Below are 19,691 nucleotides of genomic sequence, written 5' to 3'. Positions count from 1 at the left end.
GTCCACACTCGGATTGTTACCGTCTTCTCTTCCTGGGTCCCCTGCCTTAGCATCTGGCCCCTTAGCATTTCCTAAGTAAAAACTCAAGAGCCTTGAGACTGTATCTTTTCTCAGAAGCCAAAGATGGCTCCTAATTGTATCTGTCTGCTGTTCTGCAGCCCGTTGTCAGTTGGCGCTGGGTAGGAGTTCAGCCTCCTCAACCGGCACTCTTCGACTCACACAGACAACTGCTAACCCCACCCAGGAATTTCTGCATGGACTTCTGAACGAAGTTAACAGATTTCTGGTTAATTCACCTGGAAGTTAGTTCCTGTGACTTAGGTCTACCACAAGGTCTTTTTGAATCACCAAGTAAAGCACACAAGCCGCACCCCCCCCTCTCACCCCCTCAATAGTTACGTTTCTTTGTAGCCATTCTGGATCCCCCAGGCTATATGCACAGAGTTCAGAAAGCAAACTATTCAACAGAGAAAGATGCATTCAAGTGAAACTGTGTTATTTACCACCATGCAAATTTTATAATAGAGCTGTTACTTAACATTACAGTTTTAAATTGTGTTCAATGTACCATACAAACCTAGCCTTAATTCTAACAAATACAGAGGAAGTGGAACCTAACTCTTCCTTGAAGATTCTACCCTAGATTTGGGAAAGCTTGGGTCACTGAGACTTAAGAAGAGATGAAAAGGCATACGTACAAATCACCTTTTTACATCAGCTTCAGGCACTTTCTTATCATAGGGTGAGTGTTTTACAATGAAATGTGATGCATATGTAAATAGAAGACATATGAATGTTATATTTAAAATGTTCTTAGAAGAGTGAGAAAGAGTTATAGGGGGAAAGAGGGAGGAGAAAAAGGAGACAAAGCAAAAGAGTCAGACAGAGAAGAAAAAGAAGAAGAAGAGGAGGAGGAGGAGGAGGAGGAGGGGGAAGAGAAAACGTGGAAAGAATGAGAAGGACATACACAGGACAGAGAGAGGGACAACGGAGAGGGAGGGACTGAGGGTGGTAGGACTCTTCTCTGAAGTGCTTGTACCTGTAATCCTGGGGCTCCTGGCAAGCCGGGGTCACCTTTCCCATCAAGTTCTACATCTTCTCCTTCTGCAGGAGCACCCTTGAAAATGAAGTTCATCAAACATTATAAATGTTGTATCTTCAAACTCCCTTGAAGTGCTTATTCAAGGTCATGCCACTTCTAGGATAAAGGTGCTTTCCCGTGTGAATGACAAAAGGGTTCTGTAATAAGCCCGGCAAGCTCTGGGGTCCCCGTGGCAGGGCTGAAAAGCTCAGTGACTAAAAGTGACCACATAGGATGGTCTGAAAAAAATTCCGAACTGGGCAAGTCATGGTCAGTAGCCACCTCCCAGGCCTACAGGTTCCCTAACAAAGGTCAGTCTTGATCTTAAGTGAGCCCTGTCTCCTGTTGTGATGCATCTAAGATAATATACCCTTGGAATGTCGGAGTCATTTTCTTTTCTAGACCACTCAGGACACGAGAGCACAAGACCCCAGAGCCCTTCATCACCGTCATGCCCCCCCCTCCCGCCTACATCCCTATGTGCTGGAAACATTAGCTACCCTGCACCCCCCAGTGTGAAAGAAGTACGTGTTCGTCCATTTCGCTTTCTGTCCAGTCCTAGAGATTTCCCGCTTTGCTTCCTCCCACCGCCTCAATCTACCACCAGTGGACTTCATGGACCTTCCTTATGTTTTCTCCTTGGATTCTAGATTCATAAAAGGAACTGCAAACTCATAAAAGGAACTGCTAATTTCCTGCAGCATTTGCTCAATCCTTTGAGAGCTTGCTTTTGGGCATGTCCTCAAAATATTTGGCTCAAGTAAACTCTCACAAAACTTTCCTTCAGGTTTGGATGTTCTTTTGTTCACACCAGGGTATGTACTTAGAGAAATGGTTTATCGTTTTGTAGTTCTTCCATTTGGAAGGACTCAAAGCATTTTCATATTTTCTAAAATTAAGAGTTGACTGTGGAAGGAAGGAAGAAAGACACAAGGATGATAAAGATTTCCCAAGACACCAGGGTCAGTGGCAATTCCTGATCTGGACACTGGGGCCCAGGCCGTGGGGCCAGGCCTCTTCTCCTAGACTCTGTTTCCTTAGAGGATGAAACAAGACTTGTATTTTCTAAAGACGTATTTATGACAAGAGATAGAAGACGTTGTTCAACAGAAATAAATATCATGTCCCACTTATAATGGTTTCTGGGTTAATGATGAAATCTCATTTGTAATTATGTGTATCTTATTATTAAACAGAAGTCCCTTTCATATGTACAGTGACAGATTTTCAATAATAATATGCCACAGATGACTTACCTTTTCTCCTTTTGAACCAGCAGCACCCTAGGAAAAGCAGTGGCGTGTTAACAACCAGACACAAGTCAAGTAAACAACATCCTTCCTCTCTCTGCAGCTCTGCCTCCCCCTCCACCATGTACTTCCGCCCGAGTCACTGTCCCCCTCCCCACCGCCGTTACTGCCCAGTCTCTTCCTCATGTCTCCTGCACACTTCCTGTGCTGCCCATCTCCACTCACGCTTCAGTCCCACATCTGCCGCCTGCCCCTCGCCATCGTGGAACTCTCCCTCGCTAAGGTCTGCCACGACTTTGACATCGCCACAGTCGATGACAGAAAGGTCAGTTGGCATCTTCCTGGACTTCTGAGCAGCCTTAGGCAGCTGTCTGCCGCTCCTCTCCAAGAAAGAGTGGCAAGAAAACCACTTTTAAAATGTTCAACTTATTAACAGAAAATCACCTGCCATTCCCATAACCTCATCCTGCAGCTATCATGGGGAGTGGCTAAACACTATTTGAAACGCACAAACAAAGGTTTGACAAACTTTTGTAAATCTTACATTTCTATTAATTTTTTAAAAAGATGAGTAAGATTGTTTTGGACTTTTGGGAGGTAGACTTTAAAGGTATAATTTGAAACCTGTCTCTCCTGGCTTCCATGAGACATGCCTCCTGGTCTCCTCCTTCCACCAGGGCCGCTCCCCCTTTATCGGCTCATTCTCCTGGACACAGACCTAAGTCCTGGATCTAAGCCCCTCCTCTGCGCTCTCGTTTCCTGAGTCACCCCCTCCCGGTCTCTCCTCTGCCTATTATACGGCTCCACTCTATGCCTTTACAGCAAAATGAGTCTCAAAGGGCAAACCTGAACTCATAAGCCATTGGTTCACTCATTCTTCAACTATCAGCTGAATATTTACTATTTGTGGCCCCAGACACCCCCATGATGGGTTTCAGTATGTGGTTCTTTTGGAACAAACCACTCATATTTTACTTTATGTTTTTGATGGGGAGTTAGAAATGCAGACCTACCGGTACCCCTGGGTAGCCTGGTGTCCCTGGAAATCCCGGAAACCCTCGCTCGCCCTGGAAGAAAGAACAAATAACGTTTGTCGTTCTTCTTAGTGGTTCTAAAACAGTCTGTTGAGCCATTTTCCCTGTTTCTCTCTTCCAGCCCTGCAGGGGTAAATCCGGACAAAGTAATCTCGTTCCTTATGGCCACTGGGTCATGCGGCTGAAGGCCAGAAAACCATTACCCTAACTGAACACAAGATTGAAATCTATTGTTTCTCAAATTGTGCACAAATGAGGAAAGTCTAATTGTGTCCCAAACTTTCTAATTGCTGTTTCCTTGAAACATCAGTAACTAGTTCTTTCTTGGCCCCCATTCTGGGGAAGAGAGAGTGCAGTCAGGAAACAGTAAGACAAGTGACCATAAATGACCCTTGGACATCGCCAACAGGGTGGGGTTGACTGTGGGAGCGGGGGTGGGTGCGGGGCAGGGGAGAGCCAGGGGAGAACATTGGGACAACTGTAATAGAACAACAACTTTTTTTTTACTCCTTAAACAGCTGTATTGGGTTCACCCATTGGAAGTGCACAGTTTGATGGTTTTTTAACCCATTCACAGACTTGTGTAATCGTCACCACTATCTAATTTTAAAACAGTGATGTGGTCCTCAAAAGAAGCCTCATGCCCATTAGCATCTTTTCCACCTCATCCTAGCCCTAGGCAACCACTAATCTACTTTTTGTCTGCATAGTTACCTAGTATTTTTTTAAATTATTTCATTGTTCAATTACAGTTGTCTGCATTTTCCCCACCACCACTCCCCCCCACCCCAGCCAAATCCACCTCCCTCCCTTGCTTCCACCCTCCCCCTTGGTTTTGTCCATGTGTCCTTTATAGTAGCTTCTGAAAACCCTTCTCCCCACTGTTCCTTCCCCCCTCCCCTCTGGCTATTGTTAGATTGTAAAACAATTTTTTTAAAAAAGAAAAAGAAAATAAACAGAAAAGCTCAGTCCTTCTTTTCCAAATACATATTTTGCATTCCAAGCTTGAGTTTCCAGTTTGTATACCCTTACAACCTCAGATAAAAATAACCCAGTTATCTTTCCATGAGAAAATATGAGAGAACTTCCTCAAAAGACAATCAGAAACCGAGGCATAGGAAGAAAGAGAATGGGCAGGTTCCTGGTTCAACCTCACACGTCTGCTCCGAAGACACATACCACTGGTTCGGCTAAAGGAGTGGTTCAAGCAAAGTCCATCCCGTCTCATTACTACTTCATCTTGATCGATTCATCCAGCAACACATTCACTCATCATCTGCTGTGTAAGGAGTACTTTACCTTGGAGCCATTGCATCCTGGTAAACCCGGGAGGCCATACGGTCCAGGATAGCCTGGGTTACCCTGGAAACAGAGCAAGTTTCAAAAAGGAGACGTAACAACCAGGCCGGGGGACCAGGTGGAAAGAGTGAGGAAGCCAAGGTGAGGGAGAAGAGGGGCTAACTGAGATACTTATTTAAACACAAGTGGTTACTTAAACAATTAAGTGGTAAATGCACTTATTTCAGAAAACAATTTAAACAAAAATCATAGCAAATAAAACGGGTTAATTAAAACAAAGAATTATCAAGTGCAATGCAGTTATTTTAAATAAAACAAAAGGCCTTTCTATACAACATGAAATCCCTTAACATGCTGTTTGAAGCTCGGGGGAAGGAAAGGAAAAACAAGAGGGAAATGTGCACAGATTAACTATTTTAAAATTAATTATATGTTGTTAAACAGTTGTTCTATTCTGTTCTCTTATTCTATTCCTTTCTTTTCTTTTGTTGTATTATCCTATCCAATCTTATCCTACTCTAACCTCTCCTATCCTATTCTGGTTTTTCAGGCAATGCAATTTGATTTGTTTCACCTACCCATCTACACTCCAGCATATCACGTATTCTACCATGCCATTTTCATCAGGTAGCAAATTCATCAATACCCACTTCCTTGTACTGTTGACTTAACGCCTTTACTAAAATGAGCTTACCTTTTATGTTTTCAGTTACACATTTTATTCCCATTACTTACTGGAAGTCCAGGAGGCCCTGAAAATCCTGGTAATCCAGTTATTCCCTAAAGACAGAGAGAAGGGGTAGGGTGGCAAGAAAAACACTTTTAAATGTTCAACCTATAAACGGAAAATGATCTACCGTGCCCATAACCCCATCCTACAGCTGTAATTGGGAGCGGCTCAACACTATTTGAAACACACACAAGGTTTGCCAAGCTTTTGTAAATCTTACTTGTCTATTAGTTTTAAAGAGAGCTGAGTAAGATGAGTGGATTTGGGGTAGACTCTAAAGGGGTGATTTGATTGTAGTGCAGTGCTGCGATCTTCCACGAAAACCGGTGTGTGCGTATGAACACATTGGTGTTCTCACCGCCCCGTCCAGACACAGACCATCACTCCACCCGGGTCCTTCGTGCTTTTCCCATCAACTAATACCAACCCCACCTGGTCCCCACTGTTTTGACTTTTACCCTTACAGACTAATTTTACCTGTCCTTAAACTTCATATCTGGAAGCATAGCATACCTAATGTGCTCCTTTGTGATATCTGTGTAACTCCTAGACCACAGAGTTCTTTTTTCAAAAAAGAAATCATCGCGCAATCAGGGCGGATGGGTTGGATGACTCACCCTGACACCTTTGGGACCAGTGGGGCCTGGAAGTCCTCGAGAGCCCTAGGTCCAAGAGGAGAAACAGAAGTCAACACCAAGAAAATCATTTGGCACCAAAACCAATAAATTAAAGGCCCCAGGTTTATTGGCACGCCAGCGTTGCCCTTGTGATTATTTCGTTGTTACCATGGCTTCGGTACTTGCTTGTTTCATTGGAGCTAATATAGTTATCAGTAAGGATGAAGAAAATTGCATTCAAACCCTTGCTACTCAAAGGAAGAGTCTAACATTAGCGCCATCTGGGAGCTTGTTAGAAAAGCAGAATCCCAGGTCCCCCACCTTCCAAACTTATTGATTCCAAATCTGCATTTCAACAAGATGCAATGATGAGTTACTTCAATTTAGTGCCTGAAAGTTCTGCTGGAAAACCCCCACGTTAGTCAGACAGCTGCTGAGGTCTGATAAGAGAAATACTTTATTAACAACACGTACCTGCTACGCCCAGATAAACAAACAGCGAAGTAAGGACTGTCTGAGTCAGAGATAAACTTGCTTTGGGCACATAATGAACACAGTGTTGAGGCCTTGTTTCTTAGAGAATAATAACCTTAAATGGATACAATTTTAACTAGGCCCCTGGGTGTGAAAGCTCTATTGTCCAAAAGCATTTTTTCCTCATTCCTGAGAGGCTCAGTATGTTTTCATATTTATGATGATCTGAGAAGAGGGTTGTTACCGAGTCTTCTGAGACTGGACTATCGAGCCTCAACAGCATGCAGGTGGGTGGGCTGCGCCCCAAAGGAAGGTGAAAAGGACTCGTCCTTCCGTGAAGAAGAAAAGAAGGGAGAGACCGCTGCAGGTGTAGCAGGTGTACAGTTTGGGGAGGAGGAGAAAGCTGAGCAGGGGACTTGGAGATGATCATGATCATTTGCGACGGTCTTGGAATAGGATGCGGCTGTGAGGGTGAGCGGGCATTTGCCGCGGCACCCTCCGACTGGCCCAGAGGTGGGATTCTCTCCATGTTCTCCGCAGCCCAGGGGTAGGCATAAAGAAGGGTAGGTGGACTGAGCGCTCCTCAACCTTACAGGCTGACATACCTTGGGTCCCTGTGGTCCAGGTGAGCCCTCGGGACCTGGGAATCCCTTCTGGCCAGGAGACCCAGGGGGTCCGGGAAAACCTTTCTCCCCCTGTTAAAACCAAAGCAAGACAAGGCACACACAGAACAGAAACTATTCAATAACATACCCAGCCTTCAGCATCGTGCGTTTTTTTTAGGACTTGATAACGTTTTGCATATCTTCCCCCATTAGATGTAAACTAAATCAGCCCTTGGCAGTGAGTGTATCAGGAACTGAAAAGCTGTCGGCTCTTAGCACTTGTCCACAGGCTGGGAAGTGCTGGTCCCTGGTCTGCAAACACTTCTCTAAACGGCAGAGCTGTGCAGACCAGGGATTGAAGGGAAAAACCAAGAATGGAGGGGAAACCCCACTGGAAAATTCTAGGTCCATGGCGTGTGTTTGTGGGAGACGGAGAGAGTGAGGCTGAAGTGCAGGAGTGTGTCTGGGAGTGTGCACAACCAGTCTGCTGACGGAGAAGGACGACAGGAAGCCTGTGGGCTTCAGTTCTCTCTTGGTTACTCAGGGATTACTCATTCCATCTGATAGTTGTGGAGGAGATGCAGGACAGATATCAAGGGTGGCATAAATATCCAGTGTGAGCTAAATAGTTTTTTTTAGAGAGAGTCAGATGATGTTATGGGAAAGCCCCTAGTAACGAGTGAGTGAAAGTAATTTAGGCCCAAAGAGTGACGTGGTTCTGCCAACAAAGAATTTTCCCATGGACTTGGAGCCTTTAACAGTAAAGGCCACCCCTTGATTCAGGCAATTTAGTTATACAATTGGCACATTAAATTTTGAGAAAGTCAGAGTACACACACCCAGTAAAAAGAGAAATAAAAGAATTTGCTAGACTCCTCTCAATAGTCAGGCACCTTCACACATCCTAGAATAGCATCTTGCACAGAGTAGGGATTCAATAATGCTTCTTGCATGCAAGAATGAATCACAGCTTTCCAACATGGACCTGAATACGCTGCATTAATACCTTCTGGAGAAAACCCTAAATCACGCTACACGTGAATTTTAGAATAATTTAAAATAAATATAATAATAACTATTATAATTGGCATGTAAATGTATGTAAATTATTTTGTCTAAAGAGCTTAAACTATTTTCTTTTAAAAATATTTTTAAGTAGTTACCTTTCAATATTGTTAAGCAACTCATTAGTGTATCTGAGGAAAAGGTTTTGTAAACAAAGACAAAACCACGGTTCAGCCTGTGTCTTCATTATCACAAATTGCAAGTTAATGAAGCAAATTAATGAGATTTCAGGGCAGTCCTTTTTTTCTTGAATTGTGCAATGGAGCTACGTCCCTAGGCTAAACTTTTACCTCAACTAGAGTGCTGCTACAGGATGCTTCCACCAGGGGGCGGGCCTGCATCAACGCTGCAGGACAAAATTTGAGGGTTTCAAGGTTTGTCAAAGTGAGTGAATCAAATTATTTTCAGTTGTTCTCTCGTGTTTAGCAACATTGTAAATAGGGTATACATAAACTTCCTTTTTCCTCTACCTTGCTTTTCTTCTTTACAGGCCAAGAGAGCTTAAAGTAACTGCCAGAATTTACACAAGCCACCTGAAGCTTCCTGGAAGGACTTTTTTCTTTTTTGTCAGGTTAATGTTTACATACAATTACTTTAACATTGGCTTTGGGAAATGTAATAACATACTGCTGATCTTCCTGCTGTTAATGAAAGAAGAGTGTGAATTCCTGGATGAGCTCCATAGAGAAAAGAAGCAGAACGAAGGTAAGAATTAAGGTTTTATTTTTACCTTCTCCCCTTTGGTCCCATCACAGAAGCACCGGCCTTTGTCCTTACAGACACAACCCTAGGAGGAGGGAAAGAGAAAGGGCTTTGTGTAAAAACAGCTTAGTAAGTCCCGACTGACTGGGCAGAAGCAAACATAGTTTCCTGTTCTGGGAGCCATGAACACTAACCATTAGCAGCCACGTGATACTGTGGCAATGTATCAATAAAAACAGAGTGGGTAAGGGAGAAGCTGTTGCGAATAGAAGATCTGTCAGGTGAGTGTACATAGTTCATATGGTATTTAAGGATTTTAAGAAATTAATGTATGGAAAAAGGTCAGCGGTCCTTGTTTGTGAACAATCTAGAGTCGGACCGTATGAAATTGCCATGGGTGTAGGGAGACGGGGTCTGATGTTGGCAAGTGTCGTAGTTTAGCATAACGTACACATAATTATTTGTGCATCTTCTATAGGTGACTCCAAGGTATTCTTTTCCTGAAATAATTCAAGACTGAGAAGCGGCCATCAATACCCATGGTGTGTCTTTAAAGAGAACAAACTAATTCACTAATGCTAATATCAAAGTGCTTTTTGTTATTAAAAGAAAAAAACCAAACAATCGAGCTGTGAGCTTGGCAGCTCTTGCCTATCTAACAGGGCACTCGGACACACAACTCCAGCTTACACACCTATGCACATGCCAACTGGGATGGAGGTAAATTTTCAATATGTTCTCTAGCTCTGGCTGGGTAGCCCATTGGTTAGAGCATCATCCCAACACATCAACCAATGAATGCATAAACAAGTGGAACAACAAATCCATCTCTCTCTCTCTCTCTCTCAAAAAAAAAATCAATATATAACTTTTTTATTTTTAAACACAAAATGTTCTGTGCCAGCAAAGGATCCAAAAAAGAAACAGTTTCATATAGTGGATTTAAAATTTGTTTTGACACACATTCTAGGATTATATATTTATGTTTCTTCTTTGGCTTGATATTAACTGAAAATCAGTTCTCTTCCCCCTTCACCCTCCAGAAAACATTAATTGACAGCAGAGGCTGGGCAAGGCTAGGCCATGTGCTGGCTGACAGGAAAAATAAAAAGAAATTGCCTCAGACAGTCCCAAAGTGGGACCTTATTTGTGCAATCAAAATGAAAATACACCAACAAAAATATGTTTAATTGAACGTCTTTCCTGAGCCTACGGCAGTAGACTATGCTGTCATTCAAAAAAGGGGGTACCTAGGAATATCAGACACTCATCATTGATCCTCATCACATTAACATCCATCACGATTTATATGAATGGAGAGCAGTTGATTGAAAAGAAAAGTCTGTATTTTCCTTAAGGTCTGGATGTTTGGTATTTTTTAGAAAACCAAATTTTCTTCCCTTGGGAATGCTTGGGGCCATTAAGTCAGGTCTGACTTAATTATTTTAATCTTGTCTTTCTAGATTTTTAAACTTCTATGTTCATTTCAACCACATATTTAAGTACACTAAATATTTACTAAAACAATGAGCTCATCAAGTTTGCTAGAATGCTATTATCTACGAAGGCAGTCAGTGGTCCTCGAAGCACGGATCTCCAGGTCAGCAGCATCGGCACCTCCCAGAAATCTGAAAGACATGCAAATCCTTGGCCCCACCCCACGATCTGCTTTAACAGGTCCCTGGGTGATTCTGACAGCATTACGCCAACACCCAAAATCTAGTCTGGAGATACAGCTAATTCTCTGAAGTTTTCCGAACGCTACATCATCCAAGATACTAATTTCTACATCTGTTTTTTGTTTGTGATGCCCTTTCCCCTTCCATTCCAACAAGGGAGCCAGGCTTGTGTACTCCTCACTTTAGGGATGCTTTTCTCACTGAAAACTAAATCTTCCTAAAGCCAAGACTGTTCCTGGTGTTTGTCTTTAAGGGTGAGGACCCGTTGGAGGTTGTGCCAAGAGTGGAGGGGACCAGTTTGCTCCGCTGGGTGTGGAGGAGGCAGCTGGGCCTCAGCAAGGGAAGTCTGAGTCTCGCACCCATGGTGCCCAGACACCGGGCAAGGAAGCTGGGTGTGGGCAAGGACCTGGCGCTCAAGTTCGAGTGGCGGTGGTGAGCCACCGTTTTCAAATGGACAGCGAGCATCCCGGATACCCCTCAACACCTGGATTCCAAGCATGTCTGGACCAGAGGTGGGTGCATGCATGTTGGCGGTTCTCTAACTCCGGAGAAGGTGCACAGAGGGGCCACCTCCATTTTATATTCTTGGAGTGAAAGTTGTGTTCACTACATACTACTAGAAATGTTTCAACTATATCTTGAGCAAATAAATGATTGTTGAACTCCACCAAACTAGATCAGGTCCCCCTTTTTATACACCCTCCTGGACCACTTCCAGACTGAACATACTCATTTCTCTGCATTAGGCTGTTTTTCCTAAGATAAAAATTTAAACTTACAAATGTGTTTTAATAATTCAATAATTCAAAAAGATCACTGAGCCAAAAGATACAGTGGTCAACTTTTATTTTTATTAATTTTGATCCAGTTTTTGGACCCAATTTTGGAACACAATGAATATATTAATGAAATTACTGTTCAAGTGGTAAATCCATTAAAAACTAGTAAGGCCAAATGCCACTAGGAAGAACATAACTAATGGATATTTCTTTAGCAACATTTTTATGACTTTTCCTCTTCAAACAATAAACTACCTGTTACTTCTTACTCTTACTTCTACCATCACGAAGTAAGAAATCATTTGTCCTGAATAGAAAGCTCTTAATAACGTTTTTATGGCTTTTCTTCCCCCGCTAACCATCAACACATCAGGAAGTGACCCAAGGTTATGTGATGTTTTATTAGCACTTTCTGCATATTGAACAGTTAAACTTGTGAAAATCATTCTTTTAACAATCACATTCATTTTTTCCGATGACCTCCCTTACAATGCAAAATAAACGTTGAGAGGAGAGAATTTAAAAGGTGTAGAAATCCAGAAACCACCGGCTTTAGGCCAGGCCTATGTAGAATTTATTCCCAGGTTTCCAGCTACTACCTAGAGCTTTGGACAAATTTCTTAATCCTCCCAAGTTACCTCATCTGTAAGGGAGGACATTAAGGTCTGCCTTGCAGTGGTTTTGTGAGGAGGGGTTGGGGCCCTGTGCAGGGGTCTGCAGAGTGTTGGCCCTGCATTGAGTAAAAGACTCGGTCAAGGGGACCACCTCTCTCTGTCTTTCGGTCTCTCTCTCTACGTCTCTCTCTCTTTTTGGGGGGGAGGGCAACATCCTATGCCCAAGGCCATTCATGCTACCGTCTGATCCTTTCTTCAGTCGGGCTGCACTACCACGGTCTTCCCAGATGTTTCCTTCTCAGGGGGGTTGTCTGGGGCCAGAGAACTGGTCCTGAGTCTTAGGTCAACGGTAAGTGAGACCGAGAAGTAGTTTGGTTGAACTACAAATGCATTAACCACAAATATTGATAGTACTCTTACAGTACATTAAACATATCAGTCAATTAACCACATATTCTATGTACATGAGCACACAGAATGTATTTGCTTAATAACACGTTGGTTTGAGATCCCAACAGTATGGGATGCTCATCAATGAGAAGTGCCAATCCAATGTCTTACAAAGGCAGCAGGACCTCCAGGAATGCCGGTCAGCTGTCTCTTCCATTTCTCCCTTTGTCTCCTCTCCCGTGGTCCTCACGGACGGCCCACGCATCGCCTGCACATTGCCTTCTGCACCAGGTCTGCACGGCAGAGGGGTGAAGGGCAGACTTTCTGGGCCTAAGCCCAGCTCTGCCAAGTCACCTGGGTGACTTTAAGTGCTCTCTAGTGCCTCAGTCTCCACATCTGTAAAAGGGGGTCAGTGGGCTCACACGGGGAGACTACTTAGACAAGTACATAGGATGCCCACTGAGGGCTATGAAGGAAGCCAGATTAGGCGACCCCCAAATAGACTGTATGACATAAAAATTATTTTGAGCTGGAGGCGATTAAGAAGTGGTAAGTGAAGAAAAAGCACTTCCTTTTCTGTCTAAAGGCAGGAAGTAAATTCTTTCACTGGAGACCAAGGCTTACCCTGGAGATGGCCCTAGAGAAGTCTGCCAGCAAACCTTGTCCAACTCCCCCTTATCTCCCTAGTTACTACCTCTGGCCCCAGCCCCCCGGTCTTGTCAGTTCTTCAAATTTTGTGTTTCTTTGTCCAAAAGGTCTCAGAGCTTCCTGCTCTGGCCACTTCTTCGGGTCTTCGTTCTCTTGTGAAGGCTCCCCCCAACACAAACATTTAATAAAATGTGTGTGATTTTTCTCCCGTTCCTCTGACTTCATCATTTTAATTTTCAGGCCAGCCAGGCACCCTTAGCGGGCAGAGGAGAACTCTTTCCTCCCCCACAGCTGTTACCGTGGGCCACCAACAACCTGGGCTATTACTAACTTACTCACTTCATACTGCTATCTAAATGCTCACGAACTGAGGGTTTATTATGTTTACTAGACAGCAAGGAGAAGCCAGGTCTCACAATTCTTTGTAACACTGGCAGGCAGTAAAAAATTATCTTTTTATTCCTAAAACTAATGAAAGTTCTAATTATGCACACACACATGCTACTGTTCTTTAATAGGCCAGGAAATAATTTCTGAATAATTTTACGTATTTCCTCTTCCTACTCTCTGAGCAGCCTGTTTACCTGCACTCCCCTCCCTCTGCCCAGTCTCCCTCCCTCCCCCATGCCCAGCACAGCCTGCCCAGCCCAGCCGTGCCCAGCCCAGCCAGGGTGACCATGGGGGAAGTTGCCAGCATTCAAAGCTGGTTAACACTCTACTGAGCAGGTCTGTTGATCTTGCGATATAATTATTGACCCTCTGCCCGGCCAATAGCCGGAGGCGAAAGTTTGTATGTGAAAAGAAGAGCTGACCGGTGCGGGCAGCTGTGCCAGACAGACTCCACAGGCTGTTCTTTGCAGGGCCTTCCACCCATGTCCGCCTCAAGCGACTGCCCGGGAGTCCCGCCACACGCCCTCCAGTAAAGGGGGGCGCCACCCATGGGCCGATTTCTCAGTGGTCCCTTATGCCCCACCCGGAGCCGGGGTCACCCCACTTGCAGATCACAGAAGTCTCACTGCCCATGGTGAGACTTTTAATTCCTGTTCAGGGAGACACTGCCCGTCTAGACCTGTTAACCAGCCACCCGGTTTTGATTTTCTGGACAACAGCGAACATACAGATTACCGGCGCTGACGACAAACGTGGCAATCAGAGGTCTCGGCACCATCGGGGAAGAAGCAACCTGTTAAGGAAGTTTTGCCCGTTTTATGTAATGCAGCGAGTGGTATTCATAACTCCAGGTTCTTTCTTTCTTTCTTTCTTATTTATTTATTTTTGCCCTAAAAGGTTTTGAAAATCACATGAACTTCAAATGTCAGTGCTTATACATAAAGTTTTCTATTTCATCACTAAACATGGGTGGGGACTTGTTTTCTCTCTTATGCTACAAGATGTATATATACTACCCTTGATTTTGCCTCTTGGCAGGCAAAGCCTAAAATACAGTTACCATCCAACCCTTTATGGGAAACTCCTGTTGACCCCTGATGCAAGTTCTCTTGATTATATTTTTGTCTGTGGTGACGTAGAAGTTCCACTAAAAAAATTAAGGTCGAAACTAAAGAAGAGATCAGCTGCGAGCTCAGCAGGAGGTGGTCTTCCGTCTGGAGTGGCTAACAGGGTTTCCCTTTTCCTCTCTCCCTCCCTTTACCCACTTCCTCTTCCCAGTACACTTCAGTCCAAGGTTGTGATGGGCAGGGCACAGCTCATGCAATCTGGGGAGTGTAAGAACCCAGAAGATCATCTAATCCAAAAATGCCTAATGTTTTGAACTTCAAGGAGCCAGAAAATAAAAAAGTAAATAAAAATGGAGACCAGTGAAGAGTCGCCTTATTTAGATTTCGCTATGTAAGGGCGATGAGCCCCTCCAAACACAAACAAACCTGCCCTCCGCCCATCAGCCCACACTGGATCTGTCAGCTACCACCATCCTTATTGTGTAAGAAAAATGAAAACATTACAAAAGAAGCAAGGATATGTTTACGAAGCACAAGATGCTCCTTGAAAATGGGAACAATTAGCTCTTACTTTGTAAACAATGTCCACACTGTTCTTACTTGTTGCATTTGTCTTGATCTGGTGAAAGTCTGGACCGGCCGACGCAGGCATGACTTTGGGAGGCACCGAACTGTCCACGACTGCCCCTGTCTGCTGCCCCCATCCTGTCTGGGCCACCACTACCGGCTTAGTGACCCGTGACTGCACAGTTTTCTCTTTGAATTCTGAGGGAAATGGATCTTCTACCTAGGCTTTATACTCACCAGCTGATACAGTAAGTGTGAGGAAACACAGACATTTTCAGATAACACTGTAGCACTGGCAGGAATCGAACACATTACCTTACAGGCGTCCATTCATAGAGAACCACCAGAGGATGTGCTCCACCAAAAAGAGAATTAGACCAAGAAAGGGAAGGACGGGCATCCAAGAGAGGTTCTAACTTGGGATGACTGTCCCAGGAAGACATGGAACAGCCGACCCTGATCGGAGCCACAGTGTGGTGGCTGCCCCTGAGGACACCAAGCAAATAAGGAAGTTGTCTGACGAGTGTGACAGCAGAGAATTTAAAACTTCAGGAAAAACAAAAGTTTGTCCAAGAAGCTCTATGCATAAAAAGTGTGGCTCAGCAGTGAATAAATTTCCATAATCCTACACTCATGATTTAATCCAAGGTTAGGACATGGCAGATTGGAAAGGTTTGAGAAAAAGGAGGGGGTGGGTCACAGAAAAGTTCTCACCAAATGTGAAGTTGGCAAATTGGGAAATAACTTTATGAGTCTGTTTTTCAGGAATATGGCCAATGATGAAAGAAATAGCTACAGGAGTTGAAAATGGTTGCCTCCATGGAGGGGAAGTTGAGAGAATGAAGCTTAGAGAGGGACTTTGTCTGTAATTGTGCAAGTATTTTATTATTTTTTTTAGTATTTTGTAAATTTTATTTTTATTTTTTACTTTCTGTCTCTTTTATTTCACTAAAAATGAACCACAAAAAGTAAAGTTCAGCCCTGGACAGGTGACTCAGTTGGTTGGAGTGTTGTCCCATAAACTGGGGATCAACCGAAATACTGGTGGTTCAATTCCCAGCCAGGGCACATACCTAGCTTGTGGGTTTGATCCCCAGTTGGGGTGTGTATGGGAGGCAACCAATAGATGTTTCTCCCAAACACTGATCTTTCTCTCTCTCTCCCCCTTCTTCTCTCTCTCAAGTCAATAAACATTAAAAAACAAAGTTCACCTAGAACAATAAAAAAGAAAGTTCACTTCAAAAGCAGAAAATTTCCTGTTACTTTATATTTAAATTCCTACAATTTATTATTTTCTCATACTAAGTTCATCTGAAGTGATGTTTTCTTCCCATTTGGAAAACTACCAATTTGGTGTTGTCTTCCTGGTAGAAAAAAAAAAGTCCAGTAAGAATAAACAGAGGAAAGTTTTAAACAAAAATGATTCAGACGGTAGATGAAAAAACCCTCAGGCCAACAATTCTTTGCAGACAAAGGTAAATCCCGGAGGCTGCCTGAGTTCCCACTCTCTCCACGCTCCTCTGTTGTCATAGGTCAGAGAATGCAAAGCCTGCAAGGGGTCTTTGGGCCACTGATTTCGAGATTGGTCCAGATTTTACTTGGAGCCTGGAACTTCCAGTTTTCCCTCGGGCAGCTGAGCTGACTGCAGTTCAGAGAGACTGTGCAGGCTGAAACTCATGAGGCCCCACGGCATGTGCATTCTCCTGCCCAGGGTGCTGCCAGGCTGGAGAGCCAGGGCCCAGCCACCTGGGAGCTTCGTCTCAGGGACGATACCTTAGAGAAGAGTAATAATTACGCCTGAATTGGGCTCTTGCTCAATTCCTGGCTGGGGCTGGTCACCAGCAGGAAACTGTCCTCTCCCTAGACATGGAGGACAGTAGATGCTGCCCAATTAATGCTGATTGGGGCTGGACGTAAGCCACTAAATCATGGCTATAACTCTCTGTAAAGGATCAGAAGGCAATCTGATCCTCTGAATCCGACTTTGAAATGTATGATATAAATGTTTGGCACGCCTTTGTTTCATTCGCTATGATTAGCACACTTCTTTGATGATACCGGCTCAAATCAAATACCGATTAGGAAAAATCCTGCTTTCTAGCGTCACCTCGCATCCCCACAGAAGGTTAGGTTCCCACCTTTTAGCGTCTGTTACCTACCTGCAGCCCCTAGGAATCTTACATTTTCCAGGAGCCCACCCCCGGACAGTGGGTCTGAGAGCCCAGAATCTGCATTTGAAACAAGCAGCTCAGCAGATGGAGAATTTCCTTCACATAGCAAGTGTTCATCAGGAACTGAGACTTATCTAAAAAACGATTATACTCACCTCTGTGGTATTTAGGAAATAAGAAAACAGAACTGACTTTTAAAAATAAAGGATAGCTGGGATTAATGATCAGTCCTAAATAAATCCCCCATTATGTCACTTCCCTGATTAAAATCATTTGTTCATCCCCCTACGGTCAGTGGGGTCAAGTGTAAACTCGTTGGCATGATGTAAGGGGCTTTCTGTATTCTGGTCCCCACTATTTACCCAGCCTCAGAGGCCACTGGTCACCCCGAGCTCTCTTCCACATTCCTGTGCTTTTCCACGTGGCCCTTCTCTGGCCTGGATGCCCGATTCTCATTCCTCTTACTCAGAGTGGCTAATTCCTACTCATCCTGGTGCAGTTCAAAGGTGACCCCTTTCTGGAAGAGCCCTGTCCTAACTCCTCCCTTTGGCTAGTTGCTTTCTCCTCTGTTTTGTGAATAAGTGTTCTCCTAACACATCTCTAATTGCACTATAATATTTGTCTACGTACAGTTTTCTCCACCACCTGACAAAGCTTCTAATAGAAAGCAACATTTTACTCATCTTTATGATCCTAGTAAAGAGGACAGTTCATGGATCAGGGGAGGGGGGAGTAGTTCTCTCCGGGGGCAGACTGTCTCCTTAGCTGTGTCACATGACTTAATGGGCCTTGGGGGTGGGGTCTATATACACGGAAAGGTATAAAGAGTAATAGAAGAAATGCCCCTTAATTTATCACTCAGGGTAGGAAAGGGCACATTACAAATGCACTCCCGGTGTTGTCTCTGTGTCTTCAGTTAAATCTGTTCTATAGACCTGCCTTATGCGGGGGAAATTGCACAAGGGGCACTCTGTCCTGCTCTGGTCCCTGCAGGGAAAACACTTGTGGAAACTGAAATGTTGGTGTGATTGATTCAGTCTTCAGCACGTACAGGACATCGGAAGGAGAAGGCACCAAGAAAATGCAGCTCCCAGGGAATCGGTAGAAATCATGGGCAGAATTTGGACTTCCCATGGATTTGAGATAGGATTCAAAGAATTTTAAGTAGTTTTAAACCTCAAAGGACAGGCTACTCCCAGATAGCACTGGGTCTACAATGACAAAAAAGTAGATGTTCAATAAATGTCAACCCTATGAAAAGATAGGTTCCATGGTTCTAAGTGCACAAAGTTGGCGGTAGGTGTAATTTCTACAACTATGCAGGATAGAAGGCTATTATTAAAGCAACAAAAGGTTAAAAATGAATCTGGGCAAGTGTCAAGTGTAATACAATGCTTCCTGGCACTGAAAACAGATTATAGAGAGATAAGCATATAAATATAATGATGACAACTGAAGTGAGATGTCATTCAAAAATTATTAAGAAAGTGTAAGCTAGGTCTCTGGAAAACCAAACATTGGCATATTTTAGACATTTTGATGATTGACTGAATTTTTCTTTTCGTCCAGGTGACTAACGCCAAGTCAACACAATCTTAGGAGCAGATAAACGAGAAAGCCACCGGTGAATTAACTAGAGGCCTCAGCATGAGCACTGGGTGAAACGCACTAGCTAGCAGAGTGTACAATTGTAAACAGGTGGGGCCCTAAGAGGAGAATGAATGCTGAGCCAGACAGCAGAGTAAGCAGGAAGGGCGAAGATGATAGGGTCAGAAATAACGGGTCAGAGGACAGAGGTTTCATCCTGTGTGACTTTATTTTAGATCAAGAGATGAGAAAGTCTGCTCAATGGTAACATCTGCTTTGTAAGCATACAAAAGGGTATAAGAAATGGAATTTTTATTAATTCTGTATTTTAGAATAAAAATACAAGTAGGCAAAATAACCTAATTTAGAATGCAAAGCAACTGATAAATTTTAAGCATCTTTTGGAGCTCTCTGAGACAATTAAATGTTCATGCTTCCCTAATATTTGCTTTGCTTCTTTCTTAATATTAAAAATATTTTTAGTTGTTGTGAAGAGAGTTTGATTATTCAGGTCGGATCAACAGAGCAGGCACTTAGACATCTTGCTTCTCTGTTAGTTTTGGAAGGAAGCTCCAGGAAGAACAACAAAAGTGCATTTAAATCAGTTTTCTTACGACAAAGATGTAATCATATCGTAATAAGGAATGAGTGTTTTTACATGACAACTTTTCAAATGTGTGACTGCATTTAGAAATCCTAAAAGGGGGTCTAGCTATTCTGGCAAGTTCAAATTCATACACATACACACACACACACACACACACAGACCTGGCACAGTCCTCTAATCAGATTTGCCATCAGGACTAATGACAGAAGCAGTGTTGTGGGCTGGGCTACAGTCATCCTACAATGCCGATATTCAGTCAAGGTCAGGTGTTTCAAAAAACAGGAACTCTGGGAGTTTGCATGCATATTTCAGTGGCGACGGTGAATATCACAGCA

General features: G+C 43.6%; 1 protein-coding gene across 1 annotated transcript in view; it reads right to left on the bottom strand.

Annotated features, from left to right (window-relative positions):
* COL4A3 (collagen type IV alpha 3 chain) overlaps window positions 1-19,691 on the bottom strand; it is a 123,602-nt gene that overhangs the window by 57,539 nt on the left and 46,372 nt on the right. Inside the window, exons 2-9 of the mRNA XM_024563858.3 lie at window positions 8,886-8,942; window positions 7,091-7,180; window positions 6,012-6,056; window positions 5,400-5,444; window positions 4,665-4,727; window positions 3,345-3,398; window positions 2,338-2,364; window positions 1,040-1,117 (exon numbers count right to left, since the gene is read on the bottom strand). Coding sequence (XP_024419626.2) covers window positions 1,040-1,117; window positions 2,338-2,364; window positions 3,345-3,398; window positions 4,665-4,727; window positions 5,400-5,444; window positions 6,012-6,056; window positions 7,091-7,180; window positions 8,886-8,942 — 459 coding nt within the window. The remainder of the gene's footprint in view (window positions 1-1,039; window positions 1,118-2,337; window positions 2,365-3,344; window positions 3,399-4,664; window positions 4,728-5,399; window positions 5,445-6,011; window positions 6,057-7,090; window positions 7,181-8,885; window positions 8,943-19,691) is intronic.

This window comes from Desmodus rotundus, chromosome 2 (assembly GCF_022682495.2).
Source record: "Desmodus rotundus isolate HL8 chromosome 2, HLdesRot8A.1, whole genome shotgun sequence".
NCBI classification, from domain to species: Eukaryota; Metazoa; Chordata; class Mammalia; order Chiroptera; family Phyllostomidae; genus Desmodus; species Desmodus rotundus.
The sequence above is the reverse complement of the archived record's forward strand: the minus strand, read 5'-3'. Positions and strand labels throughout refer to the sequence as shown.